The sequence below is a fragment of the Zosterops lateralis genome (assembly GCF_965231275.1).
Source record: "Zosterops lateralis genome assembly, chromosome: 3".
Lineage (NCBI taxonomy): Eukaryota > Metazoa > Chordata > Aves > Passeriformes > Zosteropidae > Zosterops > Zosterops lateralis.
In genome coordinates, this window is record NC_139764.1 from 110,907,644 (window position 1) to 110,932,620 (window position 24,977).

General features: G+C 49.5%; 1 protein-coding gene across 1 annotated transcript; it reads left to right on the forward strand.

The window, feature by feature from the left end:
* The first annotated feature begins 656 nt into the window (after positions 1–656).
* On the forward strand, positions 657–22,342 carry FAM167A (family with sequence similarity 167 member A). Its single transcript, XM_083857411.1, has 3 exons — positions 657–1,190; positions 8,553–9,098; positions 19,681–22,342. The coding sequence occupies exons 2-3, from the start codon at positions 8,721–8,723 to the stop codon at positions 19,942–19,944; spliced, it is 642 nt and encodes a 213-aa protein (XP_083713537.1). The 5' UTR covers positions 657–1,190; positions 8,553–8,720; the 3' UTR covers positions 19,945–22,342.
* The last annotated feature ends 2,635 nt before the right edge of the window (positions 22,343–24,977 follow it).

Below are 24,977 nucleotides of genomic sequence, written 5' to 3' on the forward strand. Positions count from 1 at the left end.
GGGGTCTGGGGTACCCCTGGCATTTGAAGAGAGGTGGGAAATCCCAGCTCTTCCATCCTGGAGCTCAGGAAGGGGCTGTAAATCTCTCCTCGTTGCCCGTGGAGAGGGAGGAGGGATGGTTCGGGCAGGAGAAGGGAAGGGTGGGGAAAAAAAAAAAAAAAAAAAAAGGCTGTGAAGGGGTTTCTATCACAAAAGCTGAATGTGGGAATGGGACTGGATGCTTGGGGGTCGCTGGCCGAGGTTAACCCTTCATAGCCCTGGCTTTGCCAACTCAGGCTCTGAGCCCCCAGATGAGTGATGTGTGTGTGGAGAGCAGCCCCCAGGCTTTGAGGGGTTAACCTCCAACTTCTGGTGAAGGAGAGAAGGCAGGAAACCCCCTCTGATCGTGGACCCCACTGAGCCATCAGCCGGGGCGCTGCCTCTTTCTGTCCCTGCTCGGAATCAGCTAAAATGGTTTCCAGCCCCACCGGGGCACCTGTGGAAGCAACAGGAGCTTCCCTAATACAAAATTCAGGCTCAGGCTGACCCCTACCCTGGTTTCTGCTTGGAGATGGATGGTACCAGCGAGGAATCCCCGAGGCATCACCCTGGGGCTTCCCAGAGATGCTGATGCATCCTTGCTGGGCATCTCCTGCAAGCCTTGAGGGTACCTGGGGCGCTCCATCCCTGCTCTCCATCGCTGATGTTCCTCCTTCTCCCGGAGGATGTTTAGGACCCGGGCTGGTGCAGCTCCTCCCTTTCAGGTCTCTCCAGGGTTATTGCTTGGTGGGAGGTAGGTTCAGGGCTCGGTGCTATGAATGAAAGAGAGAGAGAGGAAATCGGCGCTGAAAAGCTCAAACTGGAATAGCTCGCCTGTCTCCAGGCAACAGCCCTGACGCAACCGCTGGGGAGAAGGAAAAAAAAAAAAAAAAAAAAAAAAAAAAAGTCCCTTAAATGAAAAAAAAAAAAAAAAAAAAAAAAAAAAAAAAGAAAAAAGAAAAACAACAAACCAACCACCACACACACAGAGAGATTTCTGAAGCGAGACACAGAGAAGGAGGAGGAGGAGGAGGAGGAGGAGGATGAGACAGACTCCGGGAGGCAGCACCGCTGGTGGTGGCACCGCTCTGCGAACACCAAGTTGGAGACCCGAGGTGGAAGGAGGGAGCCAAGATGTCCGTGCCATCATCCCCTCTCTGAGTCCAGCCCCGGTGAGTTTGGGGCTCTCGTGGTGGCTTTTTGGGGACAGAGTCACCCCGGGGACGGGAACTGTCGGGGACCTGGGGAGCAGCAGCGAGGGGTGATGGGGACTCTGCCACTGGTTCCTGCAGCAGGGCTGGGCTTTGCAAAGTGTCCCCTCCAGCCGCAATATCCCCTTGGAGATGATTCCCCATTGACTGGGAATGTCTGAATCCTCCTTCCCGATGATGTTCGCGGGTTTCGCTCTCGGCTCCGGGCGGTTTATCCGCGCTGGGTGAGGTGGAGCGGGGAAAAGGCTGCCCGGATTTCGGGACAATCACCTGTTGCTCCCTCAGCCCCCCCAGGCCGAGAGGAGCAGGAGCCCTGGGGAGGTTTGTGGGGTTGTGCAGTGCAGACATGGTGGGATGAGCGCGGTGCCCTCGCAGGGCGTCGCTACCTCGGGATTTTTGAAAATCAGGCACCGTGAGCTGAGCGGGGCAGGTTTCCACCCGCCTGCACCGAGGAGGGGAGGAAAAGAATACAAAAAACACATTCAGAACTTCTTCAGAGCCGTTTATAACAGCTTGGGGGTAATTGTTAAAATAATAGCGGCAGCCCACACCCCTCCCAGCACGAGTGTTTGTGCAAGCCCAGCCCCAACGCCCCGGGGTGTTGCACACCAGGGCACCATCCCCATCCCATCCCACCCCATCCCACCCCATCCCATCCCATGCCATGCTCCGCTCCGGGCGGGCTGACACCTCTCCCACCTCTCTAAGGACCCCCCTCCCTGTTTCCCTGCCGTGTTCCCGCTGTTATTCCACAATCCTGCACCCTCCGGAGCTTTTTCTACAGCGGAGGGGAAGGGGGGATGATGAAAAGGGAGGGGGAAATGGATGAAAAGCAAGTTCCTGGTTTCCAGCGAGGAGCTGTGCCCGGCTGATTGCTCTGGCTTTGTCTGCTCATCATCCCCTGTATCCGAGGAACTCCCCACTTTCCAGCGGGAACGAGGCTGTTTTGGCTGCTGTGGCTTTGCTCTGTGCCAGCCATCATTTCAGCACACGGGAGCTGCTGCTGGGTTTTTTTAAATTTATTGATTTATTTATTTTATTTTTTGCATCCCAGCTCTTCTCTGCTTTCAAATGCCCATTAAAGTCCCCCCCCCCCCCCCCCAATCCTTCATGGGGGGCGGTGTGTGCACCACAAAAATCCGGCAGAACGGGAGGAATCCGGCTCCTGCCGGGCTCTGGGCTTGCAACAGCCCTGCAGCCATTAGGTGTTTGCAAAATGTAGCAGAGACACTGCAGGGAAAAAGAAAAAAAAAATAAAAATAATCAGCCTCAGAGCAGCGTAGCCCTTCTGGAGGGGGAGGAGGGTCTGTTTGCAGGCAGCTGATTTGAAATGATGGTAAATCCCACAGTGCAGCTCAGCACCGGGAGAAGATAGGTCTGAGGACAGAGGTTGGACGGTCATGGTTTGGATAATTGGATGGGACAAGGGGCATGTAAAGGGGATTAGGGGGTCACCCAGGGCTGACCCCACTCCCCTGATCATGTTAACTTGGAGCCTGGGGGTCTCCAGTGGGAACTGGCTCTGGTGTTGTCCCTGCAGGGGCTGAGCTCGGTGCTGGGCAGATTGGAGCTCAACAAAACAAAAAAGAAAAAGGTTAGGTTCTATTTTATTTTTTTTTTTCTTTCTGAAAACACACCCTTGCATGCTGCATTTGGGGAAAAAAAAATAACTCCCCGTATTAGTCCCCCGGGAAGAGAGCATTTCTCATCCTGCCCTGGCTCATTCCCAAGGAATCCCAGCCCTTTTCATTACCCTGGGCACACGGGCACAGAGGTCCCCGCCTCTCCTTGCTGAAAACGCGGCCGTGCTTGGAGTGGCAGCAGGGAAAAGGGGGAACAACCGGCTGTGCCAAGCCACGAGCCCTTTGGGGGCATCTCTGGGGACAGGTTAATTGTGCCATCTCTGAGATCTGCTCCAAAATCTGCTGGGAGCCTGGGGCAGGGTGTGGAGGAGAAACCCTTCCCCACAACCCATGGCTCCACAGACCTCAAAGAGGGTGGACTTGGTGACTTCACCAAGAGCCTGACAACTTGTCTTTGCTTCTGTTCCTTAATCCTCCTCCTCCTAAGAGGAATCCTACCTGGTTTGGGCTGATGGGTTGAAAGCACAGACTCCCCTTCAGCTCCCCAGTTTGCAGCTCCTTCCAGCTGACTGGAAGACTGGTTTGCTGGAATGCCAAACGCTTCTTCATGCAGGATTTCCACACAAAGCCTGGAAATGTGCTGATCGAGGGGAGCCTAACTGGCCTGAAAATGGAGCTGTAAGGGTCCCTCTGAATGAGGCAGCAGCCTCAGCCCTGGTCTCTCACCAGGAGCCTGCCAGGAGCTGTGTGGGGGATGCAGGAGGGATGAGGTGTAGTCGGGCAGGAAGGTGCAGATGTGTTTATTGAAACAGGTTCTGACTCTACTGGTGATGCTGGAAATCAGCCAGGGAGAAGTGCCTTGGGGCAGGGAGTGTGAGCTGGTCCCCTCCAACCTCACACAATCACAAAATGGTTTGGGCTGGAAGGGAGGTCCCTTCCATAAAGCTCATCCACCTTCTTCCACCTTCCACTATCCCAGGTCGCTCCAAGCCCTGTCCAGCCTGGCCTTGGACACTTCCAGGGCTGGGGCAGCCATCTCTGCATCCCTCCACCTCTCTGATGGATTTCCTGCAGCCCCCACTGCTCTCCCCTCCTCCCTTGCAGTGTTCAGGGCTCTTTCTGGAGGCCATTTGGGCAGAAGGATGTGCCAGAGCAAACCCTTGTCTTGCTCCAGGTTATAGACATGAATGGAAAGCTCCTCTTTTTCCCTTTTCCCTGTTTTTCTGTCAATGCCATGTCCACATCTATACTTGTAATGCCCATTTTGGTCTCATCAGTGCTGTCATTTTTCCATGGAGAAAGGAGCAAGCTCACAGACAGGAGCATGGCCGGAAGGTCTCTATGGGCACCGTGTTCAGTGTCACTGAGGCTCTGCTGTGACTCCTCCAGCATGAGCAGAGCTTTTTCCATCCTGTCCCAGAGAGCATCTGATCCTGACAGCACCAATTCCAGCCCAGGAGCCTGTCCTGGCTTTGGGATCAGACAGCTCTTCATGGTGCTGGAATTTTGTCCTTTTGAAAGGAGGGAAGCTGAAGGTCACTTTGGGACCAGGCTGGTTTTCTGCAGGAGAGGATTTCAGCTGCTACAGAAAAGGATTGGGTGGGTAAACACTGAATAATAAAATCCAGGGAAACCAGCTCTCCTCAGAGTCGGTGGGGCGGCTGAGGATTTGTTCTCCAGCTCTGCAGGAGCTGAGGTGCAGAGCAGCAGGATGGGGGGGGTCTGGCAGGGTGAGGGAGCCCCCAGCTCATCAAATCCACACAGCACAGCAGCTCCTCTCCTGACAGAGCTCATTCTGGCATGGGGAAAGAAATGAGTGATGTGCAGCCACCCTGAAAGGGAACCACCAGCTCCAGGGAGTTGCAGTGTTGATCCTGTGGGCTCTCTCCTTCCCTCACCCCGTCCCTGAGGCCTCTGAGTCTGTGCTGCCCTGAGGATGCTCCGGAACATCCATCCACCTCCGTGAGCAGCTGGAGTCCTCCCTTACTCCATTGCTATGGCAACCCCTTCTCACAGGCATCTCCTCCTCTCTGCCCCTCTCCCAACCTGCAGCAGAGACCCAGGGAGGGTCAGAGACCTCCAGGGGGGTCAGCCACCCCCACCCCATCCCTGTGTCCTTGCTGTGCAGGGAGGGAGGCAAACACAGCTATCCCTGCACACCAGGCACTGTCCCCCACCTCTTGCTCCACCTCGGGGTTCCTTCATCCCACCTTTTCAGGCTCAGGGTCCTCCTCTGCTGCTGGGAGCTGCAGAGCTGGATGATGATGTTGGCAGGTTGGGTTTACTCCATGGGGTTCCTCTGTGGGATCAGGGGGTATCTGCACAGCCCAGGGTGATCCTGTGCAAACCTCCAGAGCAATTGATCAGGGGAACCACATCCCAAACTCCCTGGATCACAGGGGGTGTCCCTGCACTGACTGGAATGTGTGTAGGCACCCAGATGAGACCTGGAGACACCAGAGGTGGATTCTGTACATCTCTGAAAATCCCCAGAGCTTTTTCCCTGAAAGCTCCTCCTTCAGTTGCATGGACTGACTTCTCAGTGAGTGGGAAACTGAGGCACAAAGGGCCTGAGGTGCTTTTTCAAGGCCATTTACAGGTTGAACTGCTGCCTCTGTCCTGTTTGCTCCATGCCAGAAGTGTCATCCGTGGTCTCTGTGTGGGCAAAAGGGCTTCTGTCAGCTGAGGTTTTGTCTCATATCGAGGCTTTTTTGTCTCCCCAGCCTCCAGAGGAGCAGAATTGCTCTAACACAGAGTCCTGCAGTCACTGCTGCTCCCCTGCAATAATTAATGGTGTTACAGGAGTCCACAGTCCACCAGGATTGAAGGAAGAAGAATAATAAGGTTGGAAAAAGAATAATAAGGTTGCTCCCCACACCTCCACCTTGGCTAATTGTTGAACTCTCAGTTTAACTTTCCTATTATTCCTCCATCCCAGACTTGTGCTCCTGCTGATCCCTTGGGGTAGGTCAGTTGACTTCTCCAATGGAAACCTAACCCAAGAAAGAAATTAAAGGGGTTTTTTTTGTTGTTGTCTCAGTGACCTGTTGTGTTCTGTGCTTTCAGGATTCATCCAAGGGGAGGAGGGAACCCCTGAGCAGAGGTTCTTAGTGAGGTGTGAGCAAACCCTCACCCTGTTTTGGGGCTGAACTTAATTAGGGGTGGCAGGAACTCCCTGTGGCAAGTGTGATAATGAGACAAATCAGGGATTAATCACTTAAATCCCCTCACACAGGCCAGCCCAGGGGGAGCCTAGCCTAGGGCAGGGAGAATGGGAGGATGTGGATTTGAGCCAAAGGCAGGTTTGTTCCTGGGAATTGAGTAACTCTCAGGCACCAAAGGGTTTGTGTTACAGCACAAGGGCATTTTTCACACACTTAAAACTTTCAGATCTCTTTCTCCACAGCAGGCCTTTGATCCAAGTCCAAGGTATTGATAGGAAATTAGAGGTGGCTCCTTTCTGTCACTTCAGACTTTGGACAGGCTGGGGAAGAGAGCTGCCAGTTTAGTCCCTGCAGAGTGAATGAGATGTTTCATGTTGCACCAGGGAGAAAGTGAAGGATGGGCTGAATCAAGGCAGCTTTTAGGGTAGGAAAACCAAATCTCCTCCAAAGCTGCTGGGAGTTGTGGTGACAGGGAGGGGGAGATGACAGCAGGGCTGTGACAAAGGGGATGCTCCAAGCTGCTGTCCTGTTTTCATGGTCCAATGCTCTAAATGTTAACTGAGCTGTGCCCAGTGCTCAAATACCAGGGGCCATTCCCACCCTGAGGATTCCATACACGCTGAAGAACTGGACAAAAGAGTTTGTGTGGGGCTCTGTTTTGTAGCTGTGGCATCCAGAAAACTATAAAAATATGATCTTTGCTGGGGATTAGCACATCCAGCAGCCCAGTGTGGGACTGCAGCAGACTCTTGGACTGCTGGGTTTGGACCATCCTCAGCAATTTCCACAGAGGCCTCATAGGACAGGGGAAAAAAAAAGCTCAGAAATGGGGTCTTTCAAGTCATTACTTGTATTCCTTTATTGACCTGGGGAGTGGGAGGAAAGGTAAATTCATTGACATGCCCTGAGAGCTGCAGAGCACCCCTCCAACAGGGCAGCCCATGGCTTTCTGCTCTCCTTTTCAAGAGAACAAGGAAAAATTGTTGCTGTTCCAGGCACGAGAGCTGTTGGCTTCAACCTGACAAGAGTGTCTGTGAGTGCTCCCTCTCCCCGTAAAACTCTCATTAACATAAATAAGAGCAGGAAGGAGAGCACAAGATGACTAACTCTCCACCCCCACACTGTCTGTGTGTACACTATCAACTCCTCCTTCAGCTCGTGTGCCCCCCACACAATTGTTGGGATGAATCTTGCTCTCACTCGGTGTTTATTTTAAATCGAATCTTCTCACTGAAAAGGTTGGAGAGGCGTAATTATGGTCTGGATTTCAGAGCTGCACATGCCTTTGTGGGGATGGCAGGGAGAAGAATGGCTGAGTAACTCTAGGAAGCTGCTCACATCCTGCCTGGTTTTCCAGGCGTCTCAGCAGGCAGGCAGAAAAGCATTTTGTTTTTGTGTTTGACGTTCAGAGGAGAGCTCTGGATCTATTCCTAGCTCAGCTATAGATGAGCACACGACCTTGAGGATGTCTCTTACCTGATCTTGCCGGCAAATGAATACAGAAGCTGCCTGAGCTTAACTCTTGAAGAGTTGAGTCCTCAGCCCCTCCAGGTGCCAGGTCAGTTTTGGGCACAGCTTCCATGAATGCTGGCAGGAGGAGAAGTGGGGAGGAAGCTCCTGGCTTCTCTGTGCTGCTGCTCCTAAGGGGTGTTTGCAAGGGGCCATTCCCACTGGAATTCCCACTGGACAAACTGGACGTGGCCAGTGATGGAAACCACAAGTCCAAGTCTCCCTGGGTGTCTGAACCCAAACCATGCCAGATGGTTCCTCACATGGCTGGGATCATGTTCCTGACTGGAGCCAGAGGTCAGGAGGGAGCTGAATCCTCAGGCTGCAGCTTGAGCCAACCCAGATCTGTAAAACTGGAGGGGGGTGTGGTGTGGGGAAGGATAAGTCCCTTTCTCCAGTTCTCCTTTTGACTCAAACTCTTGGGAGAAGTTTGGGTTCACAGAATATTTTGGGTCGGAAGGGACCTTAAAGCTCATTTCATCCCATCCCCTGCCATGGGCAGGGACACCTTCCACTAACCCAGGGTGCTCCAAGCCCCATCCAGCCTGGCCTTGGACACTTCCAGGGATCCAAGGGCATCCACAGCTTCTCTAGGAAACCTATGCCAGGCCCTCACCACCCCCACAGGGAAGAATTTCTTCCTAATATTTAATCTAAACTTCCGCTATTTCCAGTTATCCTATTTCATCTGGACCTGATTTTCCCAAATGGGGAAATGTGGGTTTGCCAGGCAGAAAAACAGCAAAACCAGACAGCCCAACATCCAGCATCAGCCACTGCTGTCTCCAGAGGACTTTGGGGTCTGGGAATGTGTCCTGGCCTTCTTGGCAACCTTTCTGTGGCCCCTTGAGTTAAGATTGGAGGTGTAGGTAACCAGAGCTTTGCTAAAAGCCAGAGCTTGTCTGTTCCTGCCCCAGAGCACTCAGATAACCGAGGTGAGGTCACCCTCCCCAGCAGCACCTTGGCGCTGAGCCTCTCCCAAAACTCACTCCCCTGCTCACAAGAGCTGTCTCTCTTTCCTCACTCCCTTTTCCTTCTCAAAACCAATTTTATTTTTTTCCTTCTAGATGTTCATCCAAGGCTGGTTTGGTGCTTGAGCAGGGGCCCACACCTCATCTATCCTCCAGGGAACTTTGTTGAGCACCTCGTGACAACTGGTCAAACCTCTCACGGCTTCTCACCTCCATCCTTGGTCCTTCCCAGCCCACCTCTATGCCTTTGGACTCCCAGAGAGGATGTCTGTGCCTCAAATCCAAATAGAAGAGGCTCTGGACAGCACAGATGCTGGTTCTGGAGGGGTTCCTCCTCCAGATGATCACCTGAGGACCCTCAAGGCACTGACAGAGAAGCTGAGACTGGAGACCAGGCGCCCTTCCTACTTGGAATGGAAGGCAAAGCTGGAGGAGCAGGCTTGGAAGAGCCCCCAGCCTGAGGGAGAGGGGGAGGACGAGGCCACCAAGGCCAAAAAGACGCCGGGGGAGACTGTCCCCATGAGGAAGGTGCAGCTGCACCTCAACGGGAGCCCTGCCCAGGACAAGGGGACTGTCACCTCAGGGAGAATCGGTGGCTTTGAGAGCATCGATGAAGCTCTGACGTGGCTCAGGAAGGAGCTGGTGAGTGATTGCCTGTCCCTGCTAGCACAGAGTTTCAAGAGGGATAAAAATGAAAGAGTGGGGAAGCTCCTTGTTCCTACCTGCCTTCAGCCCCAGGTGGAAAGGCAAAAATCAGTTGTTGTATTTTCCATTTTTCACTGTGTTTTCCATCACTCATTGTGTTTTCCACACCTGGCTCTTCCAGGTCCATCCTCTGTTGCCTTTTTCTTTTTGTTCAAATCCAGTCCACATTTCAGTCATCCTCCCATCCCAGCTTTAGGCCCTGTCTCACACATCTGTTTATTTCTGGTGGTTATGTGCTGGACATTTCACAGAGAGGGAGAGGGCAAAAATGCTTTGTCTTTTCTAAGAACCTGTGCAAGGAAAATCCAGACAGGCAGGGCTCAGGGCTGGAATTCACCTTTTCTCTGTCACTTTCCTATATCATGGCCTTTGACATAAATTTATCCTACCCAGCTCCCAGCTGTGCTCAGGAGTCAGCACAGCCTGGGGATAATTCCCAGGAGGATGCACCAAGCCTGACAGAGTTCAAGAAATGTTTGGAAAATGCTTTCAGACACACAGAGTGATTTTGGGGTTGTCCTGTGCAGGGCCGGGAGTTGGATTTAATGATCCTTGTGAGTCCCTTCCAGCTCAGGGTATTCTGGAGTTCAGGTGCTCTTCACAAGAGTAGAACCAATCAGACACCAACAGCTTCATCAACACTTCCCAGTGATCCTTCCCTTCTCCTCACTGGCATGAAAAGTCATTTTTTTTTTTTTTGGCCCAAATCACTGGAAGTGACTCATGACACGTGGCTTTGTTCCTGTTGCCCAGTTGGAATTTTGCCTGTGAGTCCCAGCAGGAATATTCACAACAGGGTCTGGGACATCACTTGTGGCCAACACTTGTGAAAATGTTCCTCTGTGCAGACAGTTTGTTTTTGAGAAGCACTGAAATCACTGAGGAAAACTTCTGGCAAAAATAGAATAACAGTTTTAAAGGTTTCTTTGAGACTTTTGCTTCTGATAATGTTGATTTGTCAACTTTCTGTTGCTGCATTCACCCAGCTCCACTGGTGGAGGATTTAAATAATAATGAAAAATCCCTGAGGATTTATTTGCAGAGGTGGTTTTGGATGTTGCACTTTGGTGACTTTGTTTCTCAGGATCGTGGCTTTCAGGAATTCAGGACTGTTAGGAACAGATTCCCTAAAACCCCTCAGGGCTCTGGAGAACCTCAGCTCTAGATCTGTGACCTGAATCTGGGTGCAATCTTAAATTCACACTTGATGTAAACGCCAAATCTCAAGATGATCAAAGAGAGTAAGGCACAGATTTTCCTACTCAGAACCCTGGATTTTAAAAGATTTGGGGTTTTATTTCAATCTCTGCACATGATGGAATTACAAATTATCTTAGAGTCTGATTCTACCCCTTAGACTGGGGTGTGGTATCTAAACCACCATCTGCCAAAAAATGAAAGTTTAAATTAAAGAGGAGAAAAGGCCAAGCAAACCCTAATTGTTCCTCACTTTCCATTTCCCAGCCACTTAATTATACTGGTCTTTGCTGGATCTGGACGTGACTGGTAATTTAGAACAATTTCCCCAAAAGAGAGAGCAATTTTTTGACTGACCACAGGGTGAAATGGCTGTGCTGGAGGCACGAGTGTGGGTAAGAGCTGCCAGCAGGCAGAGGGAGCACGGCCAGGCCATCCCATCACACGGTGCTGGAACCAAAAGGTGCATTTCACATTACATTTCAAGGGTGAAATCCAGTTTCTTGTCAAATAAACGAACAAGCTTCCAAACATGCCAACACAGACAAGATTTTTCCTGATGTTGTGGTGGCAAAGCCATCAGGAAGGCTCCATAGCAGGATGAAGTCCAGAAACCAACCAGATCCTGGGCTGATCCCCCAGTGTGGGCAGCAGAAAAGGGAGGAATTCTGCCCCTTCTGCCCCTCTCAGGTGAGACCCCACCTGCAGAGCTGCCTCCAGATCTGGGATCCAACAGCAGAGGGACCTGGAGCTGCTGGAAAGAGTCCAGAGGAGGCACCAGGATGATCAGAGGGATGGAGCAGCTCTGCTGTGAGGAAGGGCTGAGAGGACAGGGAGTGTTCAGCCTGGAGAAGGCTTTGGGATGACTTAATTTTGGTCTTCTAGTTCCTGAAGGGAGCCTACAAGAAAGATGGAGAGGGACTTGGGACAACGGCCTGGAGGGACAGGACACAGGGAATGGCTTTCCACTGCCAGAGGGCAGGGATAGATGGGAAATTGAGAAGGAATTGTTCCCTGTGGGAGTGGTGAGGGTGCCCAGAGAAGCTGTGGCTGCCCCTGGGTCCCTGGAAGTGTCCAAGGCCAGGTTGGACAGGGCTTGGAGCAACTTGGGACAGTGGAAGTTGTCCATTCCCATGGCAGGGGGTGTAACAAGATAAGCTTTATTTTCCCTTCCAACCCAAACCATTCCATGCTCCTGTGATTCCGCAATATGGTTATTTAGGGTCTGTAGGATTCACCTATCCAATGAAGGGGCAAAAGCTGGTGACTGTGGAGATTCTTCCCATGCAGGAAAGAAGTGCAGCAGCCCTGTCCTCACGGGATGAAATGCAGAGTGTGGAGCTCCATCACCCCCAGCCCTCAGCACAGTTCCCAGCGTGTTCAGGCTGGGTTGTTTCAACAGCATCACCCTGGAATGGTTCTGGCTTGTCCCAGGGAGGGTCCTGCCAAGCACTTGGAGCTCCAGGAGTTTGCACATGCTGGGGACTGTTTCCAACAGGCAGCTGGTACAGGACCATCCGGTTTTGGATTTAACTCTATCCCAGCCAAAAGCAGCAGAAGCTGGAGAGGGTAAATTTGGGACTGTCACAGAAGGGTTTGAATTGGAAAGCTCTCTAAGATCATTGAGTCCAACCACTCCCCAGCACTAAACCACGTCCCCAAGCCACATCCACACAGCATTTAAATCCCTCCAGGGATGGAGATTCCTCCACTGCCCTGGGCAGCTGTGCCAGGGCTGGACAATCTTTTTGCTGCAGAAATTTTTCCTAATATCCAATTTAAACCTCTCCTGGTGCAACTTGAGGCCGTTTCCTCTTGCCCTGCCTCTTGTTACTCCCAATCCACACAAAAGTCATCATCTGACACTGCAAGGAATTTTCCTCTGTGTCTCCAGAGTCTGCTCTGATTTGGCTCCAGCCAGGTTCAGGCTGCTCACGTTGAGAGGGGAAGCAAAAGACAAACCCAAGGTTTTATTGTCCATCTGCTTTTCTTTTCTTGTCCTGTCACCTCATGTGAACCATCCCAGACCCTGATTCTGCACTCCAGGCCCTGGCCCAGGTTTGTGGGGCTGAAATAAACCCACAGAGCCTCAGCCAGCCACGTCAGCTGGGCCTGCTGGGAACCTGGCCCCGAGAAGCTGATTTATTCAGACATGCAAACTGCTCTTGGTTTTTTTTGTTTTTGTTTTGGTTTTTGGTGGTTTTTTTTTTGTTTTGTTTTTTTTTTGTGCTGGGAGGCTCTGTGGAGGTGTAGGAGCAAATTGCAGCTCTCAGGGTGTGCTGAGCTGCCCCAGGGCTGGAGCATTTCCCTCCCCAGCTCCTCCTGCCTCTTCTTTGCCCTTGTGTTTGCCTTTGCACTGTCAAGTGTGGCAGCTCCTCATCTGTGCTGAGAGGAAAAACGTCACCAGCCCAGGGATGGTGACAGACTTGAGGGGTCACACTTTTCTCTTCTTTTTTTAAAAAATTTGCCAGGTTTCACAATTTATGAAATTAAGCACTCAAAGTCCCCTCCCTCCTAAGTATGGCTAAAGTACAACCCTATGAACAGGGACACCTTGGAACAGTTCTAACTCTGTTCTTTTAGGAAAAAAAAAAAAAAAGAGTTTTCTATCTCAAATTCACCAGTTTGGCACTGAAATCTGAGGGATGTGAGCCAGAATGCAGGAAAGACTTGAAAAAGAACAAAAATGTCTGATGATTCCTCATGGGAAATCATTAAACACCTGTGCCCTGTTAGTCAGATTATTTTTCATTAAATATTAAGTGCTGTTTTGTTTTTTTTTTTCCATTTGGGATACTCATATTGACTGAACAAGTGCTGAATAAATTTAAACAACAATGCAGCAGCAAATTTCCTCATTATGAGGGTGAGGAGGGCCTGGCTCAGGGTGCCCAGGCTGCCCTTGGATCCCTGGAGGTGTCCAAGGCCAGGTTGGACAGGGTTTGGAACAATCTGGGATAGTAGAAGGTGTCCCTGCCCATGGCAAGGGGTGGAATGGGATGAGTTTTAAGGTCCTTTCCAACCCAAACCATTCTGTGATTGTGTGATCTCTACTGTTAAATTGCTGAAACTAGGGAAGAGTTTAGGATTTATTATGGAACAGGATGATCCCCAAGGGTCCATTTGGGTGCACCCACTCTGTTCTCGGGAGAGAGGGAGCCAACACAGCCTAAACAACGCTGAAAAAGAGAGATTTGGGACCCATGACAGGTCCAGCTGGCAAAGGTCTCTTGGGGTTTGGTGGTGGGGAACTCCCAGGTGCTCCAGAAGGATCTGGGATAACTCATCTGGGGCTGTGGGTTGCCCCACAAGGGGCAACCTAAAATTAGCCATGACAGGGTGGCATCTGAGCACTTTGAAGAAGCTTTAAACCAAAACAAAGACAGTGGGGACTTGTCTGAAAGGTTTGGCAGGGATCTGACAAGTGGCCTGTGCTCCTTTGTGCCTAAATCCAAGTGGCTGCACTCAGGAAAATGCCAATTCACATTTCAGTTTCTTTTGGTCTTTTGGAAATAAAAAGAACTGGCCCTGTGGGAGCAGCTGCCTCTCCACAGACCATCCCCCTGAGCTTCATGGACCAGGCTGGGACTTCATCCATGGGACTCTTCTCTTTTGGGAAGACAGGGAAATCTCAAAGAGCTCCTCATCTCCATGCCTTGAAGTGCTGCCTGCTGAAAATCCCCCAAAAGCAATGCAGAGAAAAGATGGGCTGCTGAAAATGGGAAAATTATTGGGTTTTCTGTCTGTTGAAGGCAAAATTGAAGGCAACTGCTTGTGGCTATTTAGGATGAGCCACCTAGACTGGAAAACAGGAAAGGATGCACCCAAAGCTTTCTCTCCCTCACCCATATTAAACATTCCTAGGAGACTCTGAGGCTCAATCCAAGCAGAAAATCCTCCCGAAGTTCATGAGATCCAGTGGTCCAGCTTTGCATTTCAATCCAGCAGCTGCTTCACTGCCAGGAAGGACCCGAGTTTGGTTCCCCCTTCCAGCCTGGGAAGTTCAACCCAGCACTTGTCCACTCCAACAACATTCCCAAACCTTGCTGGTGAGAAACAGCTGGGGCTGGGTGTGCAGAGAGAGGCAGAATGGGTTAAAATGTGTTAGTTTTTATGAGCAAGACACACCTAAGGCCCCTCCTGCCCTGGCTATGAGAAGATTAAAGGAAAGAAAAGCCTGGCTTCTGCTGGATGCTGCCCAGGGGTTTCTCCAGGATTCTGCATCCATGTGTGGGATCCTGCTGCCATCTCACAGGGATAAACTGGAGTGTGGAGTTACCTCGTGGTGACTGGCACTGTGGGTGAACTCTGCAAACCAAAAAACTCCCCGTTTTCCCATGATGTGGCCCCTGTAATCCCATTATTCATTCCCAGGCAGCTTTGTGGAGCTCTGCTGGCCTGACAGTGCTGCTTTTAAAGGGACATCACTCATCCTTTCCAGCAATTGTTTGGTCCTCAGCATGGGACGGGGGGAATGGTTTTAGTATTTGTGCAGAGTCTCTGGGAAAGGGAAGGAGAATGAGGATTTCTGGGTTCTGGCTGAGATTCCACTCAATATTCTGGGAGGGCTTGAACAGGGCAGTGTTTAATGGGACAACTCCATGGATGCAGGACAGGGGGTTTGCATCTCAAGCCAAGCCCCAGGGATGAGTGTGGGGAGTGAGAGTTGATGCCCTGCAGCAGAGCAGCTCAACTTTCCTGCTCCACCCTGTGCCCAGCTGTCACCCCACAGAGCTGCCTCCACAGGACCTGTCACCAGGCAAGGAACTCCCAAGCCTGTGGGAAGAGAAGGCAGCCTTCCAGGGAGCACAGGCAGTGACAGCCCTCATCCCATCTTCCATCTCCTCCTTGTGCTCATCATCCTCTTGTGGAAACATGGAATCGTTAAGGTTGGAAAAGCCCTCAAAGATCATCAAGTCCAACTGTTAACGAGCACAGCCAAAGCCATCACTCAACCATGTCCCCAAGTGCCACATCCCCATGGTTTTAGTCAACCATTGCCAGGCTTTGTTCCTTTATCTTTATTTTCTGTAGGTCTTTGCCTTCCAGCTTACATGAAATCAAATGGGATTCCTCAAAAGAGAGGGAAAACAAGAACCAGTCAAAAAATGTAAAGCTGGTTTGCAAAAGAAAAAAAAAAAAGCACCTATAACTCACACCTATAACTGCACAATGGCCTCATAATTCTCTTTTGAATGTCTTTTTCTTCTTCTTTTTTTTTTTTTTTTTTTGGCAGCAGAGTTTTTTTTAATCCCATATTCTTCCAAATATTCAATGAAAGCCCTTGTTGGCATTTCTTGGGTAAGTTGATACACGGAGAAGAAAGAATGACCCAGGGTCACTTCAATAACATGTGTGATCAACTCCCTGATAAAATGGCAGTGTTTGTTGTGAGACAAGGAAAAATATCAACAGAATGATTTTTTTTTTCTTCTTTTATTGTAACTCAGGTGGAAGAATAAAAACCTGCCAAGTGGCATTGCTCTGCTGGGGGCACAGGTTATGAGGTCTGAGATTTTTTTTTTTTTTTTTTTTTTTTTTTTTTTTGATAAAGGTAAATGACCACAACCCTGCCAACAATTTGAGAGAGATTTCCTGAGAGAGAAGGAGAGAGATTCACTCAGAGATTGGTACAAAGGTGACTTAATCTTCTCCAGACATCCAAGCTGGAGTCTTATTGCTGGCTGGGAGCATCAGGCAAGGTCCTCCAGGATGCCTTTGTAATGTCAGAGAATCACAGAATGGTTTGGCTTTGAAGGGATTTAGAAAATAATTCTTCCCTGTGAGAGTGGTGAGGCCTTGGGACAGGTTCCCATCCCTGGAAGTGTCCAAAGGCAGGTTGGATGGGGCTTGGAGAAACCTGGGATAGTGGAAGGTGTCCCTGCCCATGGCAGGGAGTGGAATAGGATAATTTTTAAGGTGTCTTTCAGCCCAAACCATTCTGTGATTCCCTGATTGTCTGGAGGAGGAGGGATTATGGCACAAGATAAAGCAACCCCAAGGCTGCTTTGCTTTGGTTCACACCCTCCTTGCAGCAGCCCTTGTGTCAGGCATGGAAAGGTCCCATGTAGGAACATCAGGGTCTCTGTGGGGTCTCTCAAGGAGAATTTTCCATCCTCCCTTCCCTTCTGCATCTTCATGCACAAACCACCAGGCCAGGAATAATTTGTTCCCTTCCCCCAGAACTACATCTGCACCCACAAATTGAGCAGCTCATTTTCAGGCCTGGAGGGAAACTGATATGGTCTGATCACATCCATGCTGCTAAAATCCAGGAAAGGGACATTTATCCCAAAACACAGAATCACAGAGTCCTAGAACTGGCTGAGCTGGAAGGGACCTTAGAGATCATCCTGTTCCAGCCCCTTCTGGTGGACCTGTTGAGCTTCTTTCCCACCTTCTTTTCTTTGTAGCTTTTTTGTTTTGTTGCTGTGAGGAGGGAAGTGGGGCAGGAAGTGGGAATTGTCTTGATCTGCTTTTCCAGCCCTGCCTGCTCCTGTTTGCCAGGCTGATTCCTACACCAAGTGTTCACCTCCTTCCTTCACTACCCACAGCATCCTGTGGCAATTAATTTATTTTTTTTTATTTTATTCTATTATTTTAAAATTTTATTTATTATTTTAATTTATTTTTTAATTATGAGTTAGATTTTTTTTTAAGACTTCTTTCCTTCCATTACTTCTGAATCTTCTGCCTTCCCAAGCCAGGTGCCAGGGGAGAAAAAAATACTTCCAAAACACTTTGATCATTACCTCGGAGGTTGTTGTTCTCTGTCCTGTGGGAAACCATGGAGGTCCCATCCTGAGAGTCACTTCAAATCACCAAGATAAAATAATCCACAGGGGAGGTGGAGTCTGTCATGGAGCAGCTCTGATTTATGCAGGCTGGAAACCCAGGCTGAGTATTTGGGGATCAGTTATTTGGTGTTCTTTTAATTGGTCCTTTCCACCTCTAATTGCTCTGTCTCCCTGTGGCTGCTGCCTTATGAACAAAATTAATTTGGGCTTTGTTTAATGCTGAGATGGAGGCTCTGGAGCCTGACAGATACCCAAGCCAACAACCTTGGCACAGCTTTAATTCCAGTTTCCTGGTGCTCCTGAAAACACGAGCAGGCACGGAATTTCTCGATTGTTAAAAATTCCCCATCCTGAGCTGGTATTTTTTTGGGATGCTTTGCTGGCTTGGAAGATCCCTGTCTTCCTCACAGATCGAGGACCTCTAGATGAGTTTACAGAATCAGCTCAGTTGAGATTGAGTCCAACCTATGACCCAACACCACCTTGTCAACCAGACCATGACACATTCAGCCTTTTTGTAAACACGTCCAGGCATGGTGACTCTACCACCTCTCTGGGTAACCCATTCCATGCCTAATCACTCTTTCTGTGAAGGACTTTTTCATAATATCCAGCCTAAACTTCCTCAGTTAGAAGCTTAAGGCCGTGTCCCCTCATCCCGTTGCTGATTCCCTGGGAGCAGAATCTGACCCCCACCTGGCTGCAGCCTTTTGCCAGGGAATTGTGGAGAGTGATGAGGTTCCCCCTGAGCCTCCTTTCCTGAGGCTGAGCCCCTCCAGCTCCCTCAGCTGCTCCTCACAGGGCTCCAGACCTTTCACCAGCCTTGTTGCCCCTCTCTGTATGGGTTCAAGAGTCATTGTAGGAAACAAAAACGAGATGAGAGACTCCAAATATTTTAGAAGACAAAGAGCATTAGAAAAAAGCTTTATTGTCTAATTCTTACTACTTTTTATGAGGTGTTCCAATACAGACTTAACATGATTGGTGAATAGGAAAGACACCTCTCTAATCTTGTTGGTTAAACTAGAGAAACAGCAAAACACCACCTGGAGAAAGATTGTTTTGAGAAAGGAGAGTTGTTTGCCAAGATTGTTTTGAGAAGAAGATTTCTTGTAGAAAATTTTCCTTGGGAAAAATTTAGCAATGTAATAAACAACACAGGGACTCGGAACAAAAAAAAAGGCACCTCATTTATTGGTGTAACCACTGAGAACAGGAGCCCGAGATAAGCCCAGGCACCACTCAATAAGCCAGAAAAAAATGCAAATTAACAGTGCAAAAACACCAGGTGCTCCTTAGGACGCGAAGTTCCACCAGAGAACCCTCAGCAAAGTCCCACAGTGTCTTTTATACTCTCATGCTCCCACTTGATTGGTGCGCTCAGGATCCTCTCTCTGATTGATTCCTTCTCTGGCCATGGATTGGCCTTTAATGAGGATCATCCTGTGTAGGATCATCTGTGGACAGCAGGGAGAAGGAACTCTGCAGACTTGAGATATTCTAGAAACACGTGGTTTTATTGCAAGGGTCGTGGGTAAAGAGGGCCTGATTTCAACCACCAGCCTTGGCTGAAGGGAAGCCCCAAAGAGAGAGGGAGAGAGAGAGAGAGAGGGTATGAGGTAAAGGAGGTAAAAGAGCTAAGAGAGCTAAGAGGGGTAAGAGAGGTAAGAAGAGTGCAGGGGTCAGAGCGATGAGAGAGAGAGGTAAGAGCAGTAAGAGAGAGGTAAGAGAGCAAGGACTTTATTACAATACATTATATCTCTTTTTGTGTTGAATATTCTAATTTACAGTGGCCAACCAGCGCAAGATACAAGACCTACAAACTTTGCATGCCACCTATGAGAACTACTATATTATCATATCATCCTATAATCTAAATTCTAAAGACTACTTTTCTTATCTACTTTTTCCCTGATGCCTTGGCAGGGTGGAGAGGGGCTACATTCTTGAGTCCTTTTGTTTTCTGTCCTTCAACCTAACTCCAGCTAATCACCATCTTCCTGCCTGCCATGATCACATCTCAAAGCTGGCCTTCATTTCTATTTCACTCACAGGTTTTACATCTCCAGTATTTCTTACCAGGCAATCATATCCACAAGCCCTTCCTGTCCCATCTTTCCCAACAACCCTGGACCAATCATTTGGCAATTTGGGGCGTCAAATGATTGGTCCATTGCATCCAACAATCCAGGGTCAGAGTGCTGACACTGCTGACATGATGTCCACTGAGTCATCAATTCCCTTAGAACTACCCCACAACCTTCAACACAACAATTACAACCTTTAACACACAACCCTCAAAAACATCACCCACCCCCAACAATTACAACCTTCGGCGCCTGGAAACAATTATTTACTCATAACAGCAGCTGCCAGCAGGCTAAAATCTCACAGACCCACAGAAATATCAGACCCACAGCTTCAAGCACCTCAACACCCCTCCATTCCCCACGATCCAGCACAGCCTCCGAGCAAAGAAGCAGCAAATTTACCACTGAAAAACCCTTTTTCCCTCCTTTTTTCAGGCAGAAATGCGCCTGCAGGACCAGCAGCTGGCCCGGCAGCTGATGCGGCTGCGCGGCGACATCAACAAGCTGAAGATCGAGCAGACGTGTCACCTGCACCAGAGGATGCTCAACGATGCCACCTACGAGCTGGAGGAGAGGGACGAGCTCGCTGACCTCTTCTGCGACTTCCCCCTCGTCAGCTCCTTCAGCCTCTCCACGCCCCTCAAGCTCATCGGGGTCACCAAGATGAACATCAACTCCCGCCGGTTCTCGCTGTGCTGAACGGGGGGCAAGGGGGGGAAGGAGAGGGAAGGATGGGGGAGAGAGAGGGAAAAAGCTCCTTCTGCCTCACAGCTGGGTGAGGACAGGCCAAGGAGGAGCAGAGGGGGCAAACAGGGAGTCTGCAGGTGGTCTTGGTGGCAGTGTAGAGGTGGGAGCTGGAACGGCCCAGGGATGCTTGTGGGGAAGGCAGGATCTGCATGGGAGAAGCCTGGAGAGCATCCAGACCCAGCACGTGCACTCAGCTCCTTTGCAAAGTCCCTTCTCCTCCCCTTCCTCCTGCAGGACGCAGCTCGGTGTGGGTGGTTGTGCTCAAAAATCAAAGGAGGGGTGAAAAATCAGCCACAAAGCAAATCCCTCTTCCCTTCCCCTCCTCCCAGGCAACAATTTCACACTCCTCCATGGGTGTCCCCTTGGGCACCAACCCTCAGCCTCTGCTGCTCCAAGTGTGGGATCCATGGGGCTGTTTCAGGTGGGAAGTTGATTTCCAGTGGGAAGGAGCCCTCCCAGCAGGCAGAGGGCTGTGGGTTAGATGGTACCAGCCCCAAGAAGTGGCGAGAAGATGTGTTTGTTGGATTGCTCCATAGAGTCCAGGACACTACAGCTTCATTTTTTGCCTGTGATACAAATTATGGGTTCTCCATGGGCACATTCAGAGATTCCAGCTGACCAGAAGTCTCCTGTGTGCCCTGGAAGTCACACCCAGAGCAATACAAGTTTCTGATCCTGTTGGATCCTGTTGTCGGCCACAAGACACCCTGTGGTTCAGCCTGCAAATGAGGAAGTGTTGTACCCAAGACATCTCCTGTCAGAGAAATCTCCAGGCTGACACCCCCCAACAGCAGCACCAGCAAACCCTGGATCCTCTGTAGCAACACACATCCATCAGAGAGAGGAACTTCAAGAGGAGAAAGGGGACTTTTGGGTAATGAACTCAAAATGGGACTTAAAATTAAAAGGAGGAATTGCTGTGATGAGCTTTGGACCTGCAGCAACACAAGGGGTTCCCTCCCTGCCCAGCAGAATGTCAGATGGATGCTGTATTTTCTTGCCTTTCAGTGCACACAGCTGCCTGTACCTGGCACGGGAGGCAGAGACCTCTGGTGCTGCCCAGCAAGGGATTCCAGGGGCCTTGCCATGGCAATTTTGGGACACCAGGCACCCAAGATCAAGCACGGATGCCTTCAGGCTCTCCCTCCTGTGCCCACACCGCTCCTGACCCTGTCAGAGTGGAACAATCCTGCTCATGGGTGTCCCTGCCCATGGCAGGAGGGTTGGAACCAGATCTTTATGATCTTTATGTTCCTGCCCAACCCAAACCATTCTGTGACCTCAGCCCAACTCTGCTCCTCACCACGTGCCCGGAGCAGGAGCAGCTCTTGGCTGAGCAGACCCGGCTGTGTCCACTGTGCCAGCCCAAAGCCTGGGAAGGAGCAGGAGGAGCAATCCCACTGCTCTGGAAGCTGTGGCTGTGTCGATGTGCCTGTAGCTGTCTGTGAGCTCTGTGTGTGTGTGTGTCAGTCGCTGTGTGTGTATCTGAGCCCCCAGGATGCCTCTCTCAGGAGGATCCGGGATGGGTTCACGCCTTTGTCCCAAAATGTGATGGGAACTGGGATCTGGTGGGACCCCGACACGCCTGGGAAGATCCAAGGAGACTTCCAGGCCTGGGATCCCGCAGGGAGTTTGAGATTGGTGCTGAGAAGACAAATAATTCCTGTGCCTCCACAGGTCTGCATGGTAGGGACAAATTAGGGGTTCACAGACCCTGTGAGGGGCTGGGGACTCTGAGCTGAGACCAGCCCTCCATCATCCCCTCCCCATCAGCTCCAAAGCTCCCTGAGTATCTTTTCTTTCTGCCAAGGAAGGAGGAATTTTAGGCACCAGAGCTTTATCCATGCCATCAGCACCATGCCTGGGTGTTGAATCCTGTGCTCCCCCAGGTGAGGAAAGTTTATTTTAGGTTGTGACCAGACTGTCACTTGGCCTCTGGACAAGACAACCAGCCACAGTGCCCTTCAGTTTACTAGGAACAGCCTTATTTCCCCATGGACATCTTGAAAAAAAAAAAAAAAACACAAAAAAAACAACCCTCATCTCATTAAAATTCTTCTTTGTTTACTTTTTTTCATAAAAATAAATCCATTTGTGTCCCACATGTTGATTTTCAGAGGCGTTTTCAATCAGAAGATAGAAATGATGGTTTTTCCATGAAAATAATGCCTTGGAAAGGGGAATTGGTTCTCTCTAGGGTCAAGTGGAGTCAAGTACAGAGTGGACCTGCCCTTGGGCTCTTGTCTGGTAGCCAAAAGCAGGAGGTTAATTCAAGCACAGCCTCAGTGGGTCATTACACGTGGCATTAGAAAATCAGATGTCTGGGTTCCAGACATGTATTTTCTGCATTAAGGGGGATGAGGGATGGGTGTAACTGCCAGCTGTTTGTCGAAATGCACAATTTTTTAATTATAAAAACTCTGTCTGTATTGATTTCTGCCTCTGGTCTCTCACTGTGTTGGGGAAGCAGCAGGATGGTGTGTTCCAGGATTACAGGTGTGCCAGGTTTTTTTTCCTGGCAGGTTTTTTTTATCCACTCACACCCATCAGCTCCACCTGGCAGTCCAGGAGAGATGGGAAGAAAATGGGATTGGAGCACTTATGGTGTATGTAGACAAAAACATATGGGAAAAAGCAACAAAAATAAAAAATATTTTCATGTTTTATATGTTAGTTAGCCACTGAGTGAAAAGTGCATCCAGGCACTTCAAATATATCAAATTAGGGAGGAAAAATAAATAGAAATAGGTTTGATTTTTGCTTAATTTTGTTTAAAATAAAAAAATACTGGGTCAGATTTGAGAAACATGAGGACAGCTCATTGCTCCCACCACAAAATTCCCAGAGAGGAGCCTGCAGGTCTCAGCTGTCCACAATGAGATGATTCAAACTCTCCAGTGGTGGTTCCTCTCCTGTGGCTGGGAGCCACATTCCCTTTCCCAGATGCCCGGAGGGAAAAGCTGGTGGAAATCAAGGTTGGTCCTGCTGAACTCCATCCTAAAAATGCTTCTTCGTAGACCAACAAATCAAAGCTGCATCTCCATCTGGAGCACCAGTGGCTGCTACTACATCTCTTGGAAGCAGGAATCTTTTGGGCACTGATTCCAGTGTTGTCCTCAGCCACCCAGCAGTGACACACGTTCCTCATGAAATGGAAGAGCCAGTTTGAGACTAATCCCTGGGAATAATTAACTGCATTTTTAATTTAGGTGGCCAGGCTGGAAGACTGTGGATTTTTCCAGGCTAACTGGAAGATAAAATTTCAGATTATTTTTCCTTGCCCCCAAAAGCTCAAGGCAAATTTTAAAGGAGAGGAGGAATCAATCAAGCATTTTAATTGGATAAATTTTGGTTTTACTCACAACTTAAAAATTTACCTTAAATTTCTTTGGTTAGGAAAAAATTCTTCATTATGAAGGTGGTGAGGATGTGGCACAGGGTGCCCAAAGAAGCTGTGGCTGCCCCTGGATCCCTGGAGGTGTCCAAGGCCAGGCTGGACAGGGCTTGGAGCAACCTGGGACAGTGGAAGGAGCCCCTGCCCATGGCGGGAGATGGAATAGGACAATTTTTAAGGTCTCTTCCAACCCAAACCATTCTGGGATTCTGCAAAAATAGTTCTAAAAAATTTAATTTACAACTGAGACATTAACACTTCATTTTCATTCAAACATTGTTTTGCTATTAACAGTTAAAATATTTTCCTTGAAGGCGCCTTAATAAAACTTTTCCACTTTCTCTTTTTCAGATAGACCCAATCCCTGAAGTTTTAGTCAGGCCAAAGCTCTACAATTTTTACCATGAAAAAAAAAAATCAGTTAAAAATTAATTGGCCCAGCTTTCTTTTTTTCTTTTTACTTCTTTTGGGTCAATTAAGAGGAAACACAAAGCAATTTTGCACAAATTTACTTCACAGTCAGCTGGCTGCTCTCCCTGGCACGGGCAGCCACGACCTAGTAATGGACAGGACCTTGCTCCTCTGTCACAGCCCCAGAGCAGAAATGATGAAAACGGTCATTGTTCCCGGGAAAGTGTCTCATTCCTCACACTTTTGGCACTGGGAAATGCTATCCCATAATCACTGAGTGATTTGAGGTCTCACACAGCCACCTCCATAAAACCTTAATTAAATTCGGTGCAGACACACGGTCACAGAAATGCCACGCTGGGTCTCCTTGCACCAGGAAAGCCAAGGAATGACACATGTAAGGACTTAAAGACTGAACTTTCAGATTGACTCTGCTACACAGGGTTTCAACCATCACAGTTTAATAGATATAGATATGGATATATATGGGGAAAAAAAATCCCAGCTAGAGCAATCCCAGCACCTCGTGGGTTTATTTCACAGCCTGGCACTGTCTGCTGAGTGGGTTTTCCTCCAGATCAAGGCAGACAGGAGGAGAGGGAAAGGAAAAACAAGGGATTGCAAGGAGGAGGTGGCAGGCTCCACACCAGGACCAGAGCCAGATTGGCTTCCCCTGCTGCACGTTTTACAACCAAGTGTTGTGTCTGAGGGGATGCACACATGGGAGTGAGACATCTCAAAACTTCGGGAGAAACCGCCTCTCTGGCATCACTTACAAACCAGATGCTGGCCAGAGGAGCCCTGCAGCAGTGCCAGGGAGGAGGAGCACCCAGAGATGTGCACACCGCTCCTAAAAGTCTCACTTGTCTCCATATGACCTGGGAAATCTGGGAAGATGATTGGTACCAGCACTTTCCTCCCCTCTCCAGGCACTCCTGAGTCCTGGATGATCACACGCACTCCTGGGAGCCCCAGGTTATAAAGGTTGGGAAGTTAAGGTGAAATGCAAATGTGGAATTTAAGGTAAACTATCAAATACGGGGGAAACTCCTGATTTCAGCCTTTCTTGTCTTATCTTTTCAAACTATTTTATAAAGAAGGATCAAGAAACCACCTTGTCTAGGTTTGGCAAGACCTGGGAAAGCTGGAGTTTCCCTTGGAATGGAGAATGTAACTCCCC

Bases quoted from the DNA above. Each gene is read 5' to 3' on its own strand.
- FAM167A (XM_083857411.1), top strand. From the start codon at position 8,721: ATGTCTGTGCCTCAAATCCAAATAGAAGAGGCTCTGGACAGCACAGAT. The intron at 9,099-19,680 runs GTGAGTGATTGC...TCCTTTTTTCAG, and splicing joins CGTGGCTCAGGAAGGAGCTG to GCAGAAATGCGCCTGCAGGA.